Below are 22,061 nucleotides of genomic sequence, written 5' to 3'. Positions count from 1 at the left end.
CATGCTTGATATGGAAGGAGTCTCCAGTGTCAGCGCTTTGTAACGGTCAGTAAGTTTGCAATTTGTGGTTTACAATAACATAAGCTGTAGGGTTTTTTTTTTGTCTCATTTGGCTGGTGAGGGAAGGACTGTTTATAGCTGCTATAAAATAGGTGATATCAGGAACTTAAACAATATTTTGAAGGAACTGTCGGCAAACTGCTTTGGTATAAGAGGAACAAAACCCTACAGGATGTGCTGTTATTGGAACATGATCAGGGTATCAGTAACTCAGATTTGCATCAGGCCATGTCGTTGATTATTTTCCTAGAACAGCACCCCCCTCCCCTCCCCCCCACCCCCAGTGTTTTATTCCTTACTTACTAAATGTTAGCTAACAAACTTAGCTACTGGATTTACTTGCAGAATAAATATGAAAGAACAGAAGAGAAGAAGATTTCCTCATATGCCATATCTCTGTAAATATATTTACTGTATCTCAACATGCACAAAACTTAAACAGATAAATTCACAAGTGTTGTGTCAGTATGTGTAAATATAAATACTTGGCTAGCTATGTAACATCACATACTGTAGCTTCTGCTAGAGCGTTAATGTTAATGTTAACATTCGTTAAACTAAATGGGTATCTTCCTAATGTTAGTGCTATAGTGTGTTTAGACTAATGGTGCTAAACTGTAATGTTGTGTCTTTTTAATGTCAGTATTTTGTGATAATCAGCAGAAGTTAAATGGTGGATTTCACTTAAGCGCTGCCTGTGGTCCACTCAGCAATACCAGGCTGGAGAGTTCTCTCTCCATGTGTGAAAGTTTAGTGTCCTAAACGGAATTGGCCAAATGGTATTTTTTTTGTGGTGATATTTCCTGTACCAGAGCAGGAGAAGCCGTCGCCATTGAAACCCTCCTTGCAGGCGCAGCGGTACGAGCCGGGAGTGTTGACACACTCAGCGTTGGGGTTGCAGGAGTGGTCCTCTGTGGAGCACTCGTCCAAATCTAAACACATACACCACAGGGTTAGAGCTCACAGAGGAACTAGAGACAAAACGGAGCTCATAGCTAGCTCTAAAATGTAATAGAAAATATTTTGATCGATGAGTGTGTGGAAGGGCCGTCCTTTATCACCGTGTTGTCTTGCGCAGTCCCTTACCTACACATTTAATTCCGTCTCCCACCCAACCGTCCCTGCAGCGGCATTTAAAGCTCCCAGGGACATTGACGCAGGCGGCGTGCATGTCACAGTTATGAGCACCGATCTCACACTCGTTGACATCTAGATTACAACAAAGACAAACAATGCAGTGAAGACGCAGTGAAAGTAAAGAAATCAAATATGTTTCATTTAAAACAGAGATAAATTTACAACGCCGGATACAAACACATACACATACATGTAGACAGCAAACTTCACACACACACACACACACACATACACACACACACCTGTACAGCCAGTAGAGCCTTTCTTCACAAAGTATCCCAGCTGGCAGTGACAGATGAAAGAGCCCTTTGTGTTCTCACAATCACCATGCAGACAGATGTTGGGGTTCAGGTCGCACTCGTTGACATCTTGAGAATCAAACATGCGTGAGTATCAGACAATGAGGAATGAGATGAGAGAGCATGAAGTGTGCGTGTGTGTGTGTGTGTGTGTAGTGTTTTCTCACCCACGCAGGAGCGCATGTCCATGGAGGCCATAAAGCCGTCAAAGCAGAGGCAACGGTACTCTCCGGGGATGTTGGTGCACTGACCACCGTCACAGATATCTGGAGTGTCCTCACACTCATCGATGTCTGAACAGATAAAAAAGACAGGTCAGGTCACTCTGTGTGTGTGTGTGTGTGTGTGTCTATACCACCATTACTGCACGGGTTCAGGTGTGTGTGTGTGTGTTTGTGTATACAGTGTGTGTGTGTGTGAGAGTGTGCGTTTCTGTATACAGTGTGTGTGTGTATGTGTGTGTTCGTGTATACAGTGTGTGTGTGTGTGTTAATATACAGTGTGTGTGTATGAGTGTGTGTTTGTGTATACAGTGTGTGTGTGTGAGTGTGTTTGTGTATACAGTGTGTGTGAGTGTGTGTGTGTATACAGTGTGTGCATGTGTTTGTGTATACAGTGTCAGTTTACAGCGAGTGTTTACTGTGTGAGTGTGTTTATATACAGTGTGTGTGTGAGTGTGTGTTTATATGTGTGTGTGTTTGTGTATACAGTGTGTGTGTGTGTGTGAGTGTGTGTTAATATACAGTGTGTGTGTGTATGAGTGTGTGTTTGTGTATACAGTGTGTGTGTGTGTGTGTTAATATACAGTGTGTGTGTGTATGAGTGTGTGTTTGTGTATACAGTGTGTGTGTGAGTGTGTGTTAATATACAGTGTGTGTGTGTATGAGTGTGTGTTTGTGTATACAGTGTGTGTGTGAGTGTGTGTTGGTGTATACAGTGTGTGTGTGTATACAGTGTGTGCATGTGTTTGTGTATACAGTGTAAGTTTACAGCGAGTGTTTACTGTGAGTGTGTGTTTATATACAGTGTGTGTGTGAGTGTGTGTTTATATACAGTGTGTGTTTACAGTGTGTATGTGTGAGTGTGTGTTTGTGTATACAGTGTGTGTGTGTGCTTGTGTATACAGTGTCTGTGTATACAGTGTGTGTTTACAGTGTGTATGTGTGAGTGTGTGTTTGTGTATACAGTGTGTGTGTGTGCGTGCTTGTGTATACAGTGTCTGTGTATACAGTGTGTGTTTACAGTGTGTATGTATGAGTGTGTGTTTGTGTACACAGTGTGTGTGTGTTTGTGTATACAGTGTATGTGCATGTGTGTGTGTGTGTGCTTGTGTATACAGTGTGTACAGTGTGTGTTTGTGTATACAGTGTGTGTTTACAGTGTGTATGTATGAGTGTGTGTTTGTGTACACAGTGTGTGTGTGTTTGTGTATACAGTGTATGTGCATGTGTGTGTTTGTGTATACAGTGTGTGTATACAGTGTGTGTGTGTGTGTGGGGGTGTGTGTGTGTGTGTGTAAACTGTGTGTGTGTGTGTGTGTGTATACAGTGTGTGTATACAGTATGTGTGTGTGTGGGGGGGTGTGTGTGTAAACAGTGTGTGTGTGTGTGTGTGTGTGTATACAGTGTGTGTATACAGTATGTGTGTAAACAGTGTGTGTGTGTGTGTGTATACAGTGTGTGTATACAGTGTGTGTGTGTGTGTATACAGTGTGTGTATACAGTATGTGTGTGTGTGGGGGGGGTGTGAGTAAACAGTGTGTGTGTGTGTGTGTGTGTGTGTGTGTGTGTGTGTGTATACAGTGTGTCTATACAGTATGTGTGTGTGTGTGGGGGTGTGTGTGTAAACAGTGTGTGTGTGTGTGTGTGTATACAGTGTGTGTATACAGTATGTGTGTGTGTGTGGGGGTGTATGTGTAAACAGTGTGTGTGAGTGTGTGTTTGTGTATACAGTGTGTGTGTGTGTGTGTGTGATTACCAGCACAGGTCCTGAGGTCAGGCATCAGGGCGTATCCCTCACTGCAGCTGCACTCGTAGCTGCCCTCTGAGTTTGTACAGTGTGTATCACAGCCTCCGTTCATGATTGTGCACTCATCAATATCTACCAAAACACACAAACATCATCACCAACACACTCACTGTCTCAAACATTTGAATGAGGATGTGCTGCTTTTAAATGTGTAAATATGTACTGTATTCAATGTCTTGCATGTGCGTGCATGTGTGCGTGTGTGCGTGTGTGTGTGTGTGTGTGTGTGTGTGTGTGTGTGTGTGGTGTAAGATTGTGAATGGTAGTCACTCACCCACACAGCCCTGCCGGTCCGGTGTGACCTGGTAGCCTGTGTTACATGAGCACTGGTAGGATCCCACCATGTTCACGCACTTGCCATTCCTGCAGAGGTTGTCACTCAGCTCGCACTCATTCACATCTGGAGGGTTAAAAAAGGAGAGACTCAGAGGTGTTGGAGAAAAAGAAGCATGAGTGTCTCATGTCACAGTGAATTGCGAATGGATGCACGCAGTGATTGCACAACATTCGCGTAGCTACAAATGGATAAAAAGTATGACTTCTTATTCTGTAATAAATAAGAATATATATATATTTGGTATAAGGGAAAGAACACTTCAGGATGAGTAAAATGATCAACTTTGGGGTGAGAACAGTAACTCCACTTCAAATCAGGTTGCTGATCAGGTCACATCGGATCATACTACCTTGTTGTTGATTATTTTCCTATAACTGCACACCCCCAAGTGTTTTATTCCTTATTTAATGCATTACCAACATGCATATTCCTTATGAGGAGAATGATCTCTGTGTGGTGTGATGACATATCGGCTGTTTCTACCTTCGCAGGCGGAGCCCTCAGGGCTAAGCTGGTGACCTCGGGGGCAGTCGCACTCATAGCTGCCCTCGGTGTTCAGACATGTACCTCCTCGACACAGCAGAGGATCCCGCTCACATTCATCGATGTCTGAGAGAGAGAGAGAGAGTGTGAGAGAGAGAGAGAGAGAGAGAGAGAGAGTGTGTGTGAGAAAGAGAGAGAGAGAGAGAAAGAGAGTGTGTGTGTGTGTGTGTGTGAGAGAGAGAGAGAGAGAGAGAGAGAGAGAGAGTTGAGTGGATGAGAGATGTTATACATTTTCACATACAAACTTGCATATACAGGGTAATGAGCATGTGTGTGTGTGTGTGTGTGTGTGTGTGTGTGTGTCTCACCCATGCAGTTCTTCATCATCATAAAGCCACTCTCGTAGCCATCGAAGCATTCACACTCGAAGCTTCCTGGCGTGTTCACACATGTACCCTGACCACACAGGTCCGGAGAGATAGCACACTCATCAATGTCTAAGGAAGAATGAGAGAAATATTTTTTTAAAAAGGTATTGAGAAAATGGATAATCAAAGATAAATCTACAATTTACTGAAATTGTGTATGGGTGTGTGTGTGGGTGTGTGTGTGTGAGTGTGTGTGGGAATGTTTTTATAATATCTTGGTGGCGATATTAGGCGCATTTTGACCTTGTAGATACCTTTGGCAGACTTCTTTTTTCCCACAAAAAATTTTATTTTGTGTGTGTGTGTGTGTGTGTGTGTGTGCCCACCTGTGCAGTTCCTCTGCTCCATGGTCGGCGCAAAACCATTGTTACAGCGACACTTGAAGCTGCCAATGGTGTTTCGGCATGTCCCATATGTACACAGGCCCTTAAAGACTTTACATTCGTTCACATCTACAGAGAGAGACAGACAGATAGTGTGAGAGAGAAAGAGTGAGAGAGAGAAAGACAGAGAGAGAGAAAGAAAGAGAGAATGTGAGAAAGTGTGAGAGAGAGTGAGAGAGAGAGAGAGTGAGAGAGAGAGAGAGAGAAAGAAAGAGAGAGCGTGAGAGAGAGAGTGTGAGAAAGAGTGAGAGAGAGAGAAAGAGAGAGAGTGAGAGATGGAGGAAGTGGAGTTACACTGCAGTACATCTACAACCTGCTTGATTGTGCTTGTTGTAACAATAAAATTGAAACTATATTACAAATAATAATCATAATCAGTTCGTATTAATTGTTAATTGTTAATATAATTATGTTTGGAAGGTCCTGACACCCTCCATTTGAGCATTTTGAAACTAAGTGAATGGAAGTGAAATGTCTGTAACAGTTTATTACATTGTAACAACTTAATAAATGCTTTCCATATTTTTTATTAACAGCCATTCTGTTTTGTCTATGATGCTAGTCCATGGGTTCAAAATGAAAGTGTATTTATGGTGTCATTTATTTCAATTCAATTTCAAATATTTTTGCGAATGCTAGTTCCCTTTATGTATTCTATATTGTGATATCTTTGCACGCTGATGTTTGTTAGAATCTGGGAGCTGACATGATTCAAAGACACACTGCAAAAAAAGAATATAAGTCATCTTAGCAAGTGAAAATATCTTGAATATAGCCAAATTTATCTAGATTTCTTATTATAAGACTACAATAAAAACCAAATATAAGATTATTAAACCTACTTCTGGACATTCTTACTCATTTCACGCTTGTAGTTTTCTTATTCTATTGGCAGATCATTTTGCTTCTTTCTACAAATAAAAGCTTAAAATGAGTAAAATCATCCATCAATAATAAGATAATAAGAAATACTGGATAAATGTGAATATATTCCTTTTGCTAAGATGTCATTTTTTACAGTGCAGTCATGACAATAGCAGTCAATATGAGGTCATATGTAAAAAAATAAAAAATAAAAAAAGGGACAAACAAACACAAACGGTTCATTTAGAGTAGCACCTTTGTAGAAGGGTCTGCCTGTGACGATGTCGCCTCTGTTGGCGAAGCCTGGGCCTCGAGGGCAGATGCTCTTATACTCTGGGGTGCCGGGTTTAGGGCAGGCCTCGCAGTCTGCACCCCACGCTTCACCCACGGAACAGCAGCACATGTCCAAACGGTAACGGCCCGGTAACGGCTCACCACATTCATCCTCGTCCCACTTCAGATAACACTGCTCACTGCGGATATCTGGACACACCCACACAAACAGATCACAATTCTGTATATCGCTATGGACCTTCAGCCGCAGCTAGAAAAAAAGGAATAAAATATAAACCGGTATCCTCACCGACGCAGGTGCGTCCGCCCTCGTCCAGTGTGAGCCCCTCAGCGCATTCACAACGGAATGAGCCGTGCGTATTCACGCAGCGTCCGTTAGCGCACACACCCGGGAAGACCTCGCACTCATTAATGTCTGACACAAGGACAGAGACAGAGCCTCATTCAGCTGATAGAGACTTTTTGTGTATGTTCAACTGGGAGTGTGTTTGTGTCTAAGTAATATGCTTGCAAGGACTGTATCTGTATGTCCAGAGAGGCACGAATTCAAGATATCGTACCTTCACACACAAGTCCCTTCCTCCGAGTGAGACCACGAGGGCAGTGAGGGTCTACAGAAGAAGAAGCAATTGTTATTAAGTCTGCGCTGAACAACATTGTGTTCTCATGTGTATGTGCTGTTTTTGGTTTTATATCAGGACTGCAAGTTAGCTGTAAAACGTCATGCAGAACTCAAGCAGATTGGAGAGAAATTTAAATAACTTGTTCTCATTTTTGGTTACTGTTTATGGTGTCATTTAATTGCAGGAAAAGACCTACTGAGCAACACAAACAAACCGGCATGATTTTACAGTTGTGTTATATGTTTCTCTCTGCATCTGTGTGTACGGTATATCTGTGTGTGTGTGTATACACGTGTACTCACTCGCTTCACATATTTCACATGGACTTCCCCATGCTGCGCCCAGCGTGGAGCAGCACTCCGATTTGAGCGTGGCTCCGTTGATGTTCACCTCACAGTGGCCATCTTGGGCATGGAGCCAGCAAGTACCTTTCATACTCTCTGTATGAGAAAGAGACTGAAGTGAGAGTCTGAGAATGTGTGTATATATGTGACTGTGTAGAGCTGCTCTTATTGTAAACAGGTTTTGTTATTTGCTGAAGAATATTGTATAATAAATAACAAGTCAATAATCGCTCATTCACAGGGACTTGTACCGGCATAATCGAATAATAATAATAACCAATACTAACACAGAAAAACAGAACTGTTGATATGGTGATATTTACTGTAAGGAGATGTTTATTTAACATTTATGGAAGGTGTCTCCTGCACTTCGTAATGATCAATAAGTTTTCTGACACAGGAATGTCTTCGCGACAGAAGAGATTGTGCTAACTTGTTTTCGTGGACATTCCACAACATCCTCATATGTAATTATAACTGGACAAAAAGCATGCTGTGTCCTTCATTAGTAAATTAAACATTGTAATTGTGCGCAAAATGCTACGGTATAAGAGGAATAAAACACTTATTCGGGTGACATATGGTCAGGCCAACACCCTGTCGTGGATTATTTTCCTATAACCGCACTCCCCCATTGTGTTTTATTCCTTAGATGTAACCGAAGAAACCCCAGCTGCTTGAAAATGTTTGACTGGCAGTGTAATTCGACATAATTTATGACAAATAGTTTATACATAATTCAACATATTGTATATAAGCAGTATCAGTAACTAATGCGACCTGATTGGTCAGGCAATGCTTTTCTAAAAATCTTTCAACCTTTAAATGCGGGTTCTTTGTAAAAGATTTGCTGGGGGTTGAGGAAAAAAATCTCTAGTATGAGCATAATGCTTCGGAAACCCAAAAGCGTTCTTACCCACGCAGATGTTGTTGGAGTCTAGCCTGCTGCCGTGAGAGCACTCGCAGGTAAAGGAGCCGGCAATGTTCCTGCAGATTCCGTTGATGCAGGGGCTAGACTCACACTCGTTAATATCTGGAAGACAGAGAAACGGTCAAACACTAAGACTGCGTTTGTCTGTCTGGATAAGATGGCACATAGAACCCCATACAAAGTCAAAGATTGGACATATCTTGAAAAATAGAAAAGTTATCTAATATTTCTCATTATAAGACCATTATACAGTATTACAATATGACACCATTAAGCCTATTTACTCGTTTCTAGAAATAAATACTGGAAATAAGCAAAATGATCTGCCTAGAGTATAAGATCATTTCAAGCATGGATTTAGTAAAAATATCTAAAAATAGAAGTAATAATCTTACATTTGTTTAAATAGAATTATTAGTTGAATTTGCCTATATTTAACATTTTCTTCTTGCTAAGATACAATTGATTTGTGGTGAGCACTTAGGACTGGGCAATATGATGATATAATATTGATAGCACGATATGATATTCTGAGATATCATGAGTATCGCCCATCCCTACTAGTACTCTACTTCAAGCATTTTAAGGAGTCAGGAAGCACGTCACATCATACTAGCTCTATGACAGCCATGTCTGCATTTTATTATGGTGTCCAACTCCAATAAATGGTGTGGCTGTGTCTCAGGTGGTAGAGCGGGTTGTCCACTAATCGTAGGGTTGGTGGTTCGATTCCCAGCCCACATGACTCCACATACCGAAGTGTCCTTGGGCAAGACAATGAACCTCAAGTTGCTCCCGATGGCAAGTTAGTGCCTTGCATGGCAGCTCTGCTACCGTGTGGGTGTGTGTATGTGTGTGTGAATGGGTGAATGAGACACAGTGTAAAGTGCTTTGGATAAAAGCGCTATATAAGTGCAGACCATTTACCATTTAAACTATATTACTGTTGGCACTTCTTCCAGACTTTAATCAGACTGTTAGACACCAGTGCATAATCATAAAAAGATGCTCTCTGATGCACCAGTAGAAAAAAAGCCAAGTAATAAGCAAGCAATAGTGACAACGACAAATTAAAACCATTAAATGATTGATAAAGGGAGGATTGATAAACCCCCCCTTAATGACATTTTGAAGGACGCTTGTGTTACATTTGTAACCATTTCAGTGGTTACAGGGTTGCAGGTCTACACAAGCAGGCTGGGTTGTAAAAAACAGTGAGGTTGTGAAAAAAAGGAAAAAGTCACCTTCACACGTCTCTGAGTCAGCTTTGAAGATGAAACCTTTGGGGCAGGAGCAGGCATAGCTACCAGGCGTATTCCTGCACTGACCATTATCACACAGCAGCCGGTTCACCAGACACTCGTCCACGTCTGGAACATACAGAAATTAACAAATGAATATCAATGAGCAGGAAAAAAGCCGTAGCACCTTAGAGTGTCGACATTTCATTATAGGAAGAAATATTTTCATTCAGAAGTGGTGTGCCTAATTGGAGTGGTCTGACAGTGCTAGTAACAAAAAGCTGCATGTCAGAATGTGTACGTGTGTAGTGTGTGAGCAATCTTATCCGGAAAGGGCCGGTGTGGGTGCAGGTTTTCATTCTAACCAAGCAGGAGGCATACCCGATCCCACCTGTTTAATCAGTTGATCGTGGCTTTCAATAGATTCAGGTGTGGGTTCTGCTTGGTAGGAATGAAAACCTATACCCACACCGGCCCTTTCCGGATAAGATTGGACACCCCTGCTGTACAGTTTATTGTAAGGGTAAAGCTTGTAAAATATAAAAATGTATATATTGTTGTCACACATGATTTTAAGGAGATGCCAGTGATCCTGACCCTTTCTGCTCTCCAGACCTGCCTGATCCATCATGATGCCCTACCTCTGGATGCAGCTCTCATCAACTGGAGGCTACAGCCTGGAGATTGCTTAGGATAGTACCACTTGAAGTACCATGGAAATGGTTTTGGACCTCAACTCCACATGGACATTCTCACTGTGGTTGCTGGGACTACGGTTGCTACTATTACGTTGAGACTGCAATTACCACATGCAGTTTTGCACTCGGGTCTCCTTTAGTGAACAGTGGACTAGTTCAACAAACAGACTTCATATAAAAACCATTATGAACTTTTTTTATTTTCACACTATCAATTGTTACCCAGATGAGTCTGGTCCCTCTCAAGGTTTCTTCCTCATATGATCTTAGGGAGTTTTTCCTCACCAGTGTCGCCACCGGCTTGCTCAGTAGGGATAAATTCACACACTTAAAATCTGTGTCCTGTGTTTATATATTTCTGTAAAGCTGCTTTGAGACAATGTTCCTTGTTAAAAGCGCTATACAAATAAAACTGAATTGAAAAGTCGAGTGTTCGTGTTTTGACACGAGAAAAAACCTCGGAACCACGACAATCAAGAAGAACTCAAGAAGAAATCTGCTGCTGGTCTGGATCATGAATAGCTGACACCATCACAGGTCATAAAAAGGTTCTCCCAAAACAGTGATAGAAATATAAAGCTAGATATGCGTTTAGTCATCGAATCATCATCTGATCACATGGTGTGCTGATTCCACAAAGGCCAGTTTTCACACCCTGTGTTGGAAGGAGTAGCTGTATGAACACATGTTAATACATTTTCTCATTTAAACACGATGAGTTACAGTTGAGTAAAATGACGGAAATGGAACTCATTTCAGCACGTCCTGTAGCGCTGATAGCCGGACAGGCGTGATCACTCACCCACGCAGTTCTTGCCACTAGAGTCAGGCTCCCAGCCGAAGTCGCAGATGCAGCGGTAGCTCCCACGCAGGTTCTCACACACCCCGTTTTTGCAGATGTCTGGGTTCAAACCGCACTCGTTGATGTCTGAGAAGCAACAGATGCGTGAAATTTAAAAAATTTAGAAAGTGTATAGTCTGTGCACATTGCTACAAGGTATGACAGTTGTTTTTCATCAACGATTTATGAATGACCTGGATGTTTATCAGGAATTACCAGGTAGCTAGTAGCAAGAAAAAAAGGTAGATTAAAGATTGCCATTAATACCTGATGTACTACTGTGGATCACTATGTGCTTTTTAAACATAACATGAAGCGTGACGGTAAAGAAGGACGACATGATGGCTAAAGAATTTTACAGGCGCTGCATTCACTCAGTTGTTGATCCCATTTTTATTATTTTATATAAACAGAAAAAGGTTCCAGTGTACACATCTTAACCAGAGAATAGCCTGTAATGGAGTCAACTTGTACTTCCAGGCTGACGCTGTTCATGCTGAAATGTGCTACAGTGGGTATCTTTTCATTTTCATTGATATTAGATTCTCGATTTTGTGTGGTTAAAAATGTAGAAACAAATCAGTTAGAAATGAAGATGAAGCTAAAAAATAGTTAACGCAACATACATAGTCCGTGTGTACATCAAGTGTCAGTGTGTATATATAAACTCACCTCTTCCGTCTATTGTCATGCCGATGCCACTGCTGCACAGAGCCTGGAACTCAGCTGGGGACAACAGGGGCTCAGTGAACTTTACAAGTCTATCACACACATCAGCTCAAGGCTAAGATATCGTTAAGTACTGAATAATCTATATCATCTTTTTCAGTTATGCTTTAAGCCAGTTGATAATCTAAATGTATATTAGATAGATAAATGAACTTTTTTTTAATGAGTTCCACCTCTCAATTCATGAATCCACAGAACTGATGATGTTATATTTTAAAGCAAAGATATGGAATTTTTACCCGAGTTGCGAGCAGGGCAAGGTTGACACGGCTGGCCAAATCCATGCTCAGGACTGGCACAGCAACACTCTGACTTGGTCACGGCACCAGGGAACGGCCGCGAACATGTGCCCATCTTGATGGCGCCGTAGCAGGTGGTGCGCATGTGTGTGTCCACACAAACACGGCCGTCCAAGTCAATGGCCAGCCCAGGAGGGCACTCGCAGCGGAACGAACCCTCCGAGTTCAGACAGCGGCCATTCATGCAGATACCTGCTGTCTGGCACTCATCGATGTCTGTGAGAATAAAAGGAAGCAGGAATTCATAAGACAGGTTCTACTTTGAGATCTTTGACCCAAGTGGCAGCTGCTGCATGGCTGTCAGTCAGAGAGAATGGTCTGTCATATCAAAAGAGTTAAGGTTAGGGTTTTCTATAGTTATATGATATTCTGTAGTTCTTGGTGTATGGAGTCTTCTCAAGATATTTGCTTACAGCACATAAATACAATTTGGTAGTGACAAATTCATGCCAGTCCAATACTGAAAAACAGCTTAGGCCAGCTTTATCAGAAAGGTTTTGTTAGTCAACCAGACCAGCTAAAACAAGTAAAAGAAACAAAGGAGCTAACTTAGCAAACAAAAGTGAATAACCAATCATAGAACTTTATATTTATACTATGCTGATATTAGTAACAACAAATGTCCATATAATAATCACTAAAACGTGCGTAAAATGCTTGTGTTTAAATTCATTTACAACTGATATCAATATTTTTTTGTATTATTAATGTAATTGTAAATGCACTGTACAATTCTGATTAACAAAATGAACAAACTAACCAGTTTTGTTATTCATCCACTTAATTAATTAATATATATCAATTTCCAACAAACTGGCTTATTACTCCGATAATTTGGTTTCAGTATGGAGATGTTCCTGGACACCAGATGAGTTGTGTAACATGATTAGGAATAATCCTCATGTAACACAACTAATAATAATAATAATAATAATAATAATAATAATAATAATAATAATTCTCCAGATTTCTAGACAGTCAGTCCCTTCAATTCAATTCGATCAATAAACTCAGTTTGTAAACTAAATGAATCACTTCAAATCATCAGTGATATCATGAATTTAAATTGACGATTGAATCAGATTTCTAACTGAGCTATAGTAGACCCCAAGCCGCCTCTGCTCACCGACACAGTAGCGTCCGTTTGGAGCCAGGGTGAAGCCGGGTTTACAGATGCACTTGAAACTGCCGTCCTCATTGATGCACATGCCATTCAGACACATGTTGGTGGTCGCACATTCATCATGATCTGCAAAAGAATTAAGGATAATGATACTTTATTAATCACATATACATTACAGCACAGTGAAATTATTTTCTTCTCATATTCCAGCATGTCAGGAAGCTGGGGTCAGAGCGCACGGTCAGACATGATACAGTGCCCCTGGAGCAGAGAGGGTTAAGGGCCTTGCTCAAGGGCCCAAAAGAGGAAGCCTGGCAGTGCTGGGACTTGACCCCCTGACCTTCCAATCAGTAACCCAGCACCTAAACCACCAAGCCACCACTGCACCACTGTTACAGCTAACACTAACAACATTGTAGCAAATAATAAAAATGATCCTCAATTAACTATAAAGGCTAGCGTAAGACATGATTATAAAGGTTTAAAGGAAGGTGTGAGGAGTTTGGATCTTCACCTATACAGTTTTTTCCATCTGGACTAATCTCAAAGCCAGCATTGCATATGCACTGGAAGCTTCCTTCTGTGTTCACACAGCGGCCGTTGCGACACATGATTCCGTTTACGATACACTCGTCAATATCTGAAACATTGAGCATTAGGAGAAGATGTTAATGTTTTATTGCATGCATGTGCATCTGGGTCATTGTCTTATAAGGTCAATACAGTCGTGTATATATGCAATATCTGTGAGTTCTTCACAAGTACATTTGAATGCATTTTATAACTCATACCAATGCAGGCCTGCTTGGTGGGGGTGCCCTGATACCCCTCGTGGCACTTGCAGTGGTAAGAACCCGGGGTGTTAATGCAGTCTCCGTTCACACAGGGGTTACTGCTACACTCGTCCATATCTACAAAAGAAATAAGAGGACAAAATCTCATAACATGAAAGGCCTACAGATGGCAGCAGAGGAGAGGAGAGGAGAGAAGTGAACAGAAAACATATAACTTCATCTTGATGCGACACGGTTTAAAAATCTCTTGCTCGATACTTCACTCCAGACAACATTTTTACAGCTTCTTACAAATGATTTGAAACCTATGAAGTTGCACAATACTAGGAGCAAATTAACATAATTGTATTATATGTAACAATTGAGAACACTGGTTCCAAGCTTTCAAGTATTTATGTATATACAGTATATACAGTATGTCACAGTTCCACTGAGAGCTGTTGTGTTTATATAACTTTGCATGTGTTACCTGTGCACTGGCCAGGCCCCTCCTGACTGTAGCCCATGTTACACTCGCAGCGGTAGCTGTTAGGGGTGGGGATGCAACGGCCGTTCAAACACAGATTGGGGAAATGCTTACACACATCGATGGTTGTGCTTACGTTCTGAGGCAGGACTGGAAACCAAACAACACGACAGAGTGATCAATCCAAGACATTACTTTTAACTATAAAACACTACATATCATACGCAATGCAAAATTACCAATAATTGGACGGGTGTCAATCTTGGGCCACTCTCCTCCATTGCCATTGCCATTTCCATTTCCATTGCCGTATCCATGCCCATTCTGTCCAGGATACTTGTGACCATTAAACACGTTAATAGTCTCTCTACCGGTTGTGAAGGGAATTCCCTCCATGCACAGCCTCCGATATTCATCTATAAGTACAGAGGACAAATTTTTACACTGTGTAACATGTGTTGGTTTCACCTGCTACTACTGCTCAATAACCAGCACCAAGATAATGGATCCAAAAAGGTTCTGGGGTTCTGTATGTATTCAAAAATAGTTTTCAACCTAATCTCTATTCACCAAAATCTGTAGCATATGTGAATTTCCTGTACTGAGAAAATAATAAAAATTTTTGGTTGCATTGCTACAGGAAATTTGGATATTTGAATATGTATTATATATTATCATCTATTATATAGATGCATTGTTGAAACATGTATTATGGTAATTCATACTTTGGTAATTGTGGTTTGTGATGTCCAGCACTTTAATAAAATGAAATAATACAATCACAGACCCCTGGGGGTCACCAGACCCTACTTTGAGAACCATGGTTTTAGAGTACCTAAAAATGCCCAAGGTTTTTCAATATCAGACTGAATGACATTAACTATTCGGTTATTATTTAGAAAATACAATGATGTATTTTAACCAAATTTCTCATCTTCATCAACTATGACTATGCTATGAATTTGTCTCACTATCATTAAACATATAGGACTAAATATATACAGGGGGCTATAAACCTAATGACATCCTCTAGTTCTTTTTACATACATCTTTAATTAAGAGAAACAATGGTAAGTGTAGTCTACCCAGCTTTAGTTAATTACAATTTCCCTACCTTTGTAGGAAATGCACTGCTTTACATGTAATACAAAGACAACAGTTTGCATGTGAATAAGTAGAGTCTGTCTATGAATAAGTCAGAACTGCTGGCCTTGACTGGTGAGCATATGTGTTTTCTGTTATATGGAAAAAACATGAAGGCCATGGACGGAGATGAACCAAAGGAAAGAGGGCCTAGCGCAGGTTTTGGCAAACACTCAGTCTGTACATTCCTGTGGCTCACACATACACTCTCATAAGCTCAGAGCCAAAGAGATGGCTAGCACTTGGTTGAGGAAGGGAAGTATTTAAAAAGTAGGTAATGTCTGAGGATGGTTTAAGAATCTCTGGCTTTGTCAGTCTAACAAAGTGTCCATCCAAAGCATTTACATTACCCACACTGGTTTGGATCTGTCACAAATTCAGAATTTGTATGTGGGTTTGAATTCTGTTTTGTTTTTTTTTTTTCTGAGAGTGTGTCCTACTGTGAGTTTTGTGTGCATAACCGTACATGTATATCGTAAACTCACCGGAACCCCGTACTGGACAAATCTCTGGGATGTGACCCATGGCCCAGCAGCGGCCTGTATCACAGCAGCACTGCATCTTGGTATACTGGCCTGTCATTTCCATCGCGCAGCGCCCGTTAGCAAAGGACGCGAAACACACACCCAGTCTCTGATCTGAAAGAGAGGGATAAAAATGAGAACAAAGCCAGAGACAGAGCAAATATTATGGATTAAGGAACCATACATAAATTGGTCCATAGATCTCACATAAAGAACTTTAAAGTTACTGTGTGTAATAATAGAGTTCCAATGTTTCTATTATATTACATAAACGTTCTATTATATTCTATTTCATTCACATCATATTCTCTACAGCCAACTGTATATTTACTATGTCTACTGTATTTTATTATTTTTATTATATTCTATTTTTATTGTGTGTGTATCCTTAGTTTGTTGTTGGTCTGTTTGTCGTTGCACTGTGGGACGAGTAATTAAGAATAAAAAATGGTCGTGCACTATATATTTGGTTAGTTTCTTCATTTTCGGCCTACGTTTATTTTGTTCTGGGCCACAAATGAGCTGTCAGCCAGAACAGATTTTTCTTAAAGCTCAAGCCAAAAGACATTTCTCCTTCAATAATACTGTGGTGTCGGTTTTGTGGAGTCGGGAAACGGGGTGGTAGCAAACCTCCTTGAAACTCTCCAAATGCTGGTCCACTTTTTAGGTGTGCATCGTCGCCTAGTTTACAGAAATTTTAAAGAACTTTTTTATGAGCTAACTAGCCACTGCAAACAACTATTTATTGGCAAGGGTGCCAAACTTGATCTGATGTCATCAGATCAAGCTTGGCTAGTAAGCTACAACTTGAGAAAGAGATTGTTTTCTTTCACTGATTGAAAGAGAAAAAAAAGAAGATAAAATCAAGCAGAGACATGGAGAGAGAAGAAAGAAATACCAAGGGTAGAAACTAGACAGAAAAAAAATCATATATGTATGTAATATGGTTCATCTATGGTTCATCTATTGCCATCTAACACACTCATTTTCACACTTTCTTCTAAATGTGATGAGTCATGTCAAGCTTTAGAATATCGAGCTCCTTGTCTTGAAGATGAACTCCAAGATTTCCCAGTACTGGCTTTCTCCACTAAATATTCACAGGAAGACAAGTTCATGTGTGCCCTTCTCATGGCTAGCTTCCAGGAAGCCCGTTTATGAGGCGGGAGCTGGACATGTCAAGAGGGGGTTGGAAAATCAACGCGGATTTGAAACCCAAAAATGGTTCTGTGACTGTTTCCCCTGGTCAAGGTCAAAAAGTGGGACTTGGGTCCAAAGAGTTTAACGGGGGCTATGTGTTTAGAAAGAGAAAGCACAAGCATGCAGGAGGGGTGGTACATGTCAATTAGCCAGTCTAATGAGACAACACTCTGAAATTAATCAGTTCCATGTGGTGCACTCATGACCAATTCCAGTCAACGTAGGCAACCATCTGTCTGGAGGCTAAACTGCTCATTTTAGACCCAACTAGCAAGCCCACTGGGACACGGTGGGGCAGAGAGAAAGGGGAGGAATTTAGCTCAAGGGGCATGAGGGGCGGGGGCACATGGGTTTTTCTGCAAAGGCCGTGACGGAGATGATAGCTGTAATTGGAACCAGACCTTTTTATTTCTATCCGCACAATTGCAGCCTTTCTCTTTTTCCTTCCCCGTTTCATTCTTTTTTTCTTTCGGAGTGGGATTTCACAGTGTGACACGGAATTGGCATAATTATTGTGGCATAACTTTTTTTTCTTGATACCCCTCCCCCAATTTTTTCCCAAGATAGTTACAGGCAATTCCTACCCCCTTTGTACAACAGCTTCCCATCTGGAAAAGTGAAACCTACCATGTGTGTCTTCTGACATATGAAGCTACCTCATCTTTTGAAACTGCTGGTCATGCAAAGCAGCAGCACATATGGAGCTCTAACTGTCCTACATAAGCTAGCAGACAGATTGCTTAAACTCGCTCCAATAGAGAGGAGACAAATGCCATCAAAAGGGCAGGGCCAATTATGATGTTAGACTGTAGCTATCTTAAGGATATTCACTTGTGATCTTCTGTTGATGGAGCGAAACCAAAAGAAGTGGCACCACTCTTGAGCTGGACCATGACAGCTTTGCTATGTTTCCCCCATGCTAAAACACCAACAAAGTGCATAACTCTTACAAACCTCCCACCATTCTACAGCCCTATTGGTGGAGGTGATTTCTGGAGTATCCTATATGGAACACAGTTCATATTTCAGGATTTAGGGTACAAATCTGGGTCAGGCCAGTTAGACCCAAGGATACTGTAAATATCTCCAGCAATAGACAGGTCATGTTTATAGCAGGAAACAACTATGTTCAGAGGTTAAGATGGTGGGGTGGGAATGTGAGAAAATGGCTGTCTTCTAAAGAAAGAAAAACTTATAGGGAATGAATAAGGAATAGAAAAGGAGTTTGAGAATTAAACTGCAATAAAAATAAGAAAGGACAGTCAGAGAAGGAAGAAGTATTCAGAAAGTCAGTGAGTCAGAGAACATACCCATGCCAGAGTCAACATCTAGCCTTAGTGTAAAGAGGAAATAGCAGTCTTGTGTCTCCCTGCTGAGCTCTGGACTTCTACTCCCCTGAGACTGAACTCTAGCAGTCCTCTAGCACTTCCCAGTACTAACAAGAACTGTTTTCAGATTAATCCACAATTGCTGGCCTGAAACTTTCCCAAAATAAACTCAGTTATTTGCTATCCACTCACTGTTCCCATATCAGTCCATTACCAGTCAGTCTGGAATGTCCACACAGTCTCTCTAAAGATATAGAGTGGACAATAACGCTATTTCCACAACCCCATAATCCTTGGTTCTGGCTTTGGGAACGGAACCAAAGCATTTCTTAACATCTGCTGCCAGAAACAGAATTTCACAGGCCCCTGTTCTGCATAACACTTATTTTGGGAATATTTATCATAACATATTTACCTGAACAGGTTCATGTGATCCACACAGGGGCGTCGAATTTAGTAGGGACGCTAGGAGACATGTTCCTACCAATATCCAGCAACTACTGAATGGTCCCTAGCAATAATTTTGTACAAACAATTCAAATACATTTATATATAACCACTGTTGTCCATTGGTTTTTATTAAAAAAAATTTTTTTAAATTTTATTTAACCAGGAAATGTCTCATTGACATTAGAGCGTCCTGGCCTAGACAGGCAGCAGCACAATTTGTGGTACACAAACAGTTAACGGATATCATTCTCTACTACGAGTCCCGTCTAACCTAGCCCACTTCGCTAATAGGATTGGCTTTGCCGTTTCTTGCTAATGTGTGAGAGACTGTAGCTACATCTGGTTGTACAAAGCGCCAAAGCTCCGTCAACTAGACGCACACCATGTAGGCTACCGGTACGTGAGGAAGACACTGTCCTTACACCAACGGTTCTGTTCTGTGCACGAAAATACAGGACAATCAACCGCATCTCATATTGATTCAGGGACAGCGCAGTTTCTCAACGCGTGGCAATCCCGTATTAATGGGACGAGTGGCAAACCTAAACGTTAGTTTGTGTGTGTATATACTTTGACTCGTAAAGTAGCTCATAATGCCCACCTTTCTTTTATTGGCCACCATCCTGACTCAGCATATCACCAAATTAACCTACCCGCCAAACACACGCACACACACACACACACACACACACACACACGAGCACGCATTAGGAGCTACTTTACAAGTAAAAGTGTAAATCGCTTAAAATATTTTCTCAATTTGTAATTTGTAGAGTCAACAATAATGGTAATAATACTTAACTAAGCCATAAATGTTTTTCCTCAATGTTCATGTGGCATGCATCGATGTGTTATTTTGTCAGGTCAGGTGACAGAAGCAGTCCTGCCAGGTAGTATCTCAGACAGAGCAGGAAGTGAGGCAGGTGGAGCGGCAGGGTCACAGGTGAGCTCGAACAGTGACATGGTGATATGTTAGTATATGTTAGATTCAGTATTGTGACAAATCTTAGGCTGATGTACTGTATGGTTCATCCATGTGCGTTTGAAATGAAAACTTTGAATAGGCACGTTTTTGTCTCTGTGGACTGATTTTATGTCCCCACCAATGTCAAAATCAAACCTACACCCACACCACCTCATGTGACTTTTTGTGATTATACAACTAAGGCACAAAAAAGACTTTCCTCACAGATGGTAGATGACGAATGAGTACAGGCGAATACGACTTCTCCATTACAATAATCACCCACTTCCTGTGTTCAGGCAGACAGATCTTTGAGAAAGAGTTCAGAGGGTTTGCTCAGGAATGAAAGAGGCTTTAGGAGATGCCTATATCCATTAACACCTATTTGTGCTTCGCAACAGATGTGGAACTGAGTCACACATACACACACTCCACGTGCCTGAGCTTGCAGCGGATGACCACAAGCCAAAAGGCCAAATGACTCATATAGGCAGAAGAAGAATGGTGCCAGATGTCAGACAGGTGTGTATTGTGTATTGTGTGTGTGTGTGTGTGTGTGTGTGTATGTGTGTGTGAAGACCGACATACATATTTGGACTCACCTGTGCTGGTAACGTAGTCTCATTAGGTCAGAAAGAGAATATGTGTAACTGTTTGTTGTCTTAACTACTCATTTGGACCATTTTTGGCTGATGATGTAGCCAGGATTACAGGTCAGGGAGAGTGTGTGAAGTCTTACCTATACATCTAGACCCATCTGCACTGGTGACAAAGCCACGAGGACAGGTGCAGACGTAGCTGCCAGCAGTGTTGGTGCATTCTCCACCGTCACAAACACCAGGGGTGGTGGAGCATTCATCCACATCTGGAAACGTCAAATAAAATAACAATAGTACAGCTGGTCATATGGAACCCTGGCAGCATAACCAGAGACACACCAGAGATTTTTTTTTTTTTTTTTTTTAAATAAAATTTGTTTAACTTTCTATTAGTCTCTTCACAGATAACAGATCATTCTGGACCAAATTCGGTTTAGATATGTTAGTTTTGGTTATGGTATTGACAAAGTATATTGTGTAAGCCGCCACATTTAGAGTTTTAATTGCATTTGGGATCTAGGCCTGAAACTGCTAATATACAGCCTATCATATCTAATGCTTATGCCTTAGTTTCATTTTGCATTGAAGGTGTTCCAGGTGTAAGCTCTGGTCTCATCAAGGTTAGGTTCTGGCAGCAGTGTGTGGTTGGGGGAAATTAAAGTTTGGGCCTCTCACTTGGCCACTGATTTGCCTTCTACCACCACTATCATCTACATCAGGGGTGCCTAACTCTGGTCCTGACAATCTACCATCCTGGAGAGAATTCTTCCTACACACCTGGCTCTAATATTCAGGTCCTTCTAGAAAACATCTCCTGTGAAAAGTTGTACTTAATAAACTACAAAAACGACAGCTGATGTCGGATTTGAATACATACTCTGCATCTTCTAGCCAGGATATTACCCTCCACACCAGAATGGGTGCCAGTCTGTATTCATAATTTTTAAAAAATGGTACCCTGCGAAATACACAGGCAATGCTCAGACATAGGCATTCAATGAGCACTGATGAATTTGGTGTATCTTGGCCCTTAAATAAGAGTGATGGCTAAAGAAATAGAAGTGTATTCCAACAGAATGTCATCCTAACGCCCGCATACACAGCTGTCATAGCTTGTTTGTAAAAAAAAAAAGAGAAAGCCAGCCAACTGGACTTCGGTGGCACTAGAAGATGGTTCACGGAGGCTTTTATACTTTTCTGAACCTCTGACATTCACTTCCAGGAAATTTGTAAGCCTCATAGCTCTGAGTGCATTAGATGATGTAAACCAGGAGACGGTTTAAGAGCTGCAGGTGTGGACATGGGTTTTCCCCACTCCAGCATGGCAGCATACTGCCAAGCCTACAAGACCAACATCAGCAGAAAACAACTGCCACTTGGCACCACATTTTATGTAGATGGGAATCTGTGTGTGTGTGTGTGTGTGTGTGTTTATGCATGATGTGAATCTA

General features: G+C 41.2%; 1 protein-coding gene across 1 annotated transcript in view; it reads right to left on the bottom strand.

Moving 5' to 3' along the window:
• Positions 1–22,061, bottom strand: part of fbn2b (fibrillin 2b) — an 82,069-nt gene that overhangs the window by 25,208 nt on the left and 34,800 nt on the right. Inside the window, exons 9-33 of the mRNA XM_053635683.1 lie at positions 20,751–20,876; positions 16,031–16,183; positions 14,642–14,818; positions 14,406–14,552; positions 13,934–14,053; positions 13,657–13,782; positions 13,146–13,268; positions 11,960–12,235; positions 11,664–11,717; positions 10,953–11,078; positions 9,456–9,581; positions 8,197–8,313; positions 7,239–7,376; positions 6,874–6,924; positions 6,603–6,728; positions 6,275–6,502; positions 5,099–5,224; positions 4,713–4,841; positions 4,345–4,470; positions 3,799–3,924; positions 3,474–3,596; positions 1,664–1,789; positions 1,440–1,565; positions 1,147–1,269; positions 870–992 (exon numbers count right to left, since the gene is read on the bottom strand). Of these exons, the coding sequence (XP_053491658.1) occupies positions 870–992; positions 1,147–1,269; positions 1,440–1,565; positions 1,664–1,789; positions 3,474–3,596; positions 3,799–3,924; positions 4,345–4,470; positions 4,713–4,841; positions 5,099–5,224; positions 6,275–6,502; positions 6,603–6,728; positions 6,874–6,924; positions 7,239–7,376; positions 8,197–8,313; positions 9,456–9,581; positions 10,953–11,078; positions 11,664–11,717; positions 11,960–12,235; positions 13,146–13,268; positions 13,657–13,782; positions 13,934–14,053; positions 14,406–14,552; positions 14,642–14,818; positions 16,031–16,183; positions 20,751–20,876 (3,342 nt within the window). The remainder of the gene's footprint in view (positions 1–869; positions 993–1,146; positions 1,270–1,439; positions 1,566–1,663; positions 1,790–3,473; positions 3,597–3,798; positions 3,925–4,344; positions 4,471–4,712; positions 4,842–5,098; positions 5,225–6,274; positions 6,503–6,602; positions 6,729–6,873; positions 6,925–7,238; positions 7,377–8,196; positions 8,314–9,455; positions 9,582–10,952; positions 11,079–11,663; positions 11,718–11,959; positions 12,236–13,145; positions 13,269–13,656; positions 13,783–13,933; positions 14,054–14,405; positions 14,553–14,641; positions 14,819–16,030; positions 16,184–20,750; positions 20,877–22,061) is intronic.

This window comes from Ictalurus furcatus, chromosome 10 (assembly GCF_023375685.1).
Source record: "Ictalurus furcatus strain D&B chromosome 10, Billie_1.0, whole genome shotgun sequence".
In the NCBI taxonomy this organism is placed as follows: Eukaryota; Metazoa; Chordata; class Actinopteri; order Siluriformes; family Ictaluridae; genus Ictalurus; species Ictalurus furcatus.
Note: the sequence above shows the minus strand (reverse complement) of the source record. Positions and strands in the feature narration are given on the sequence as shown.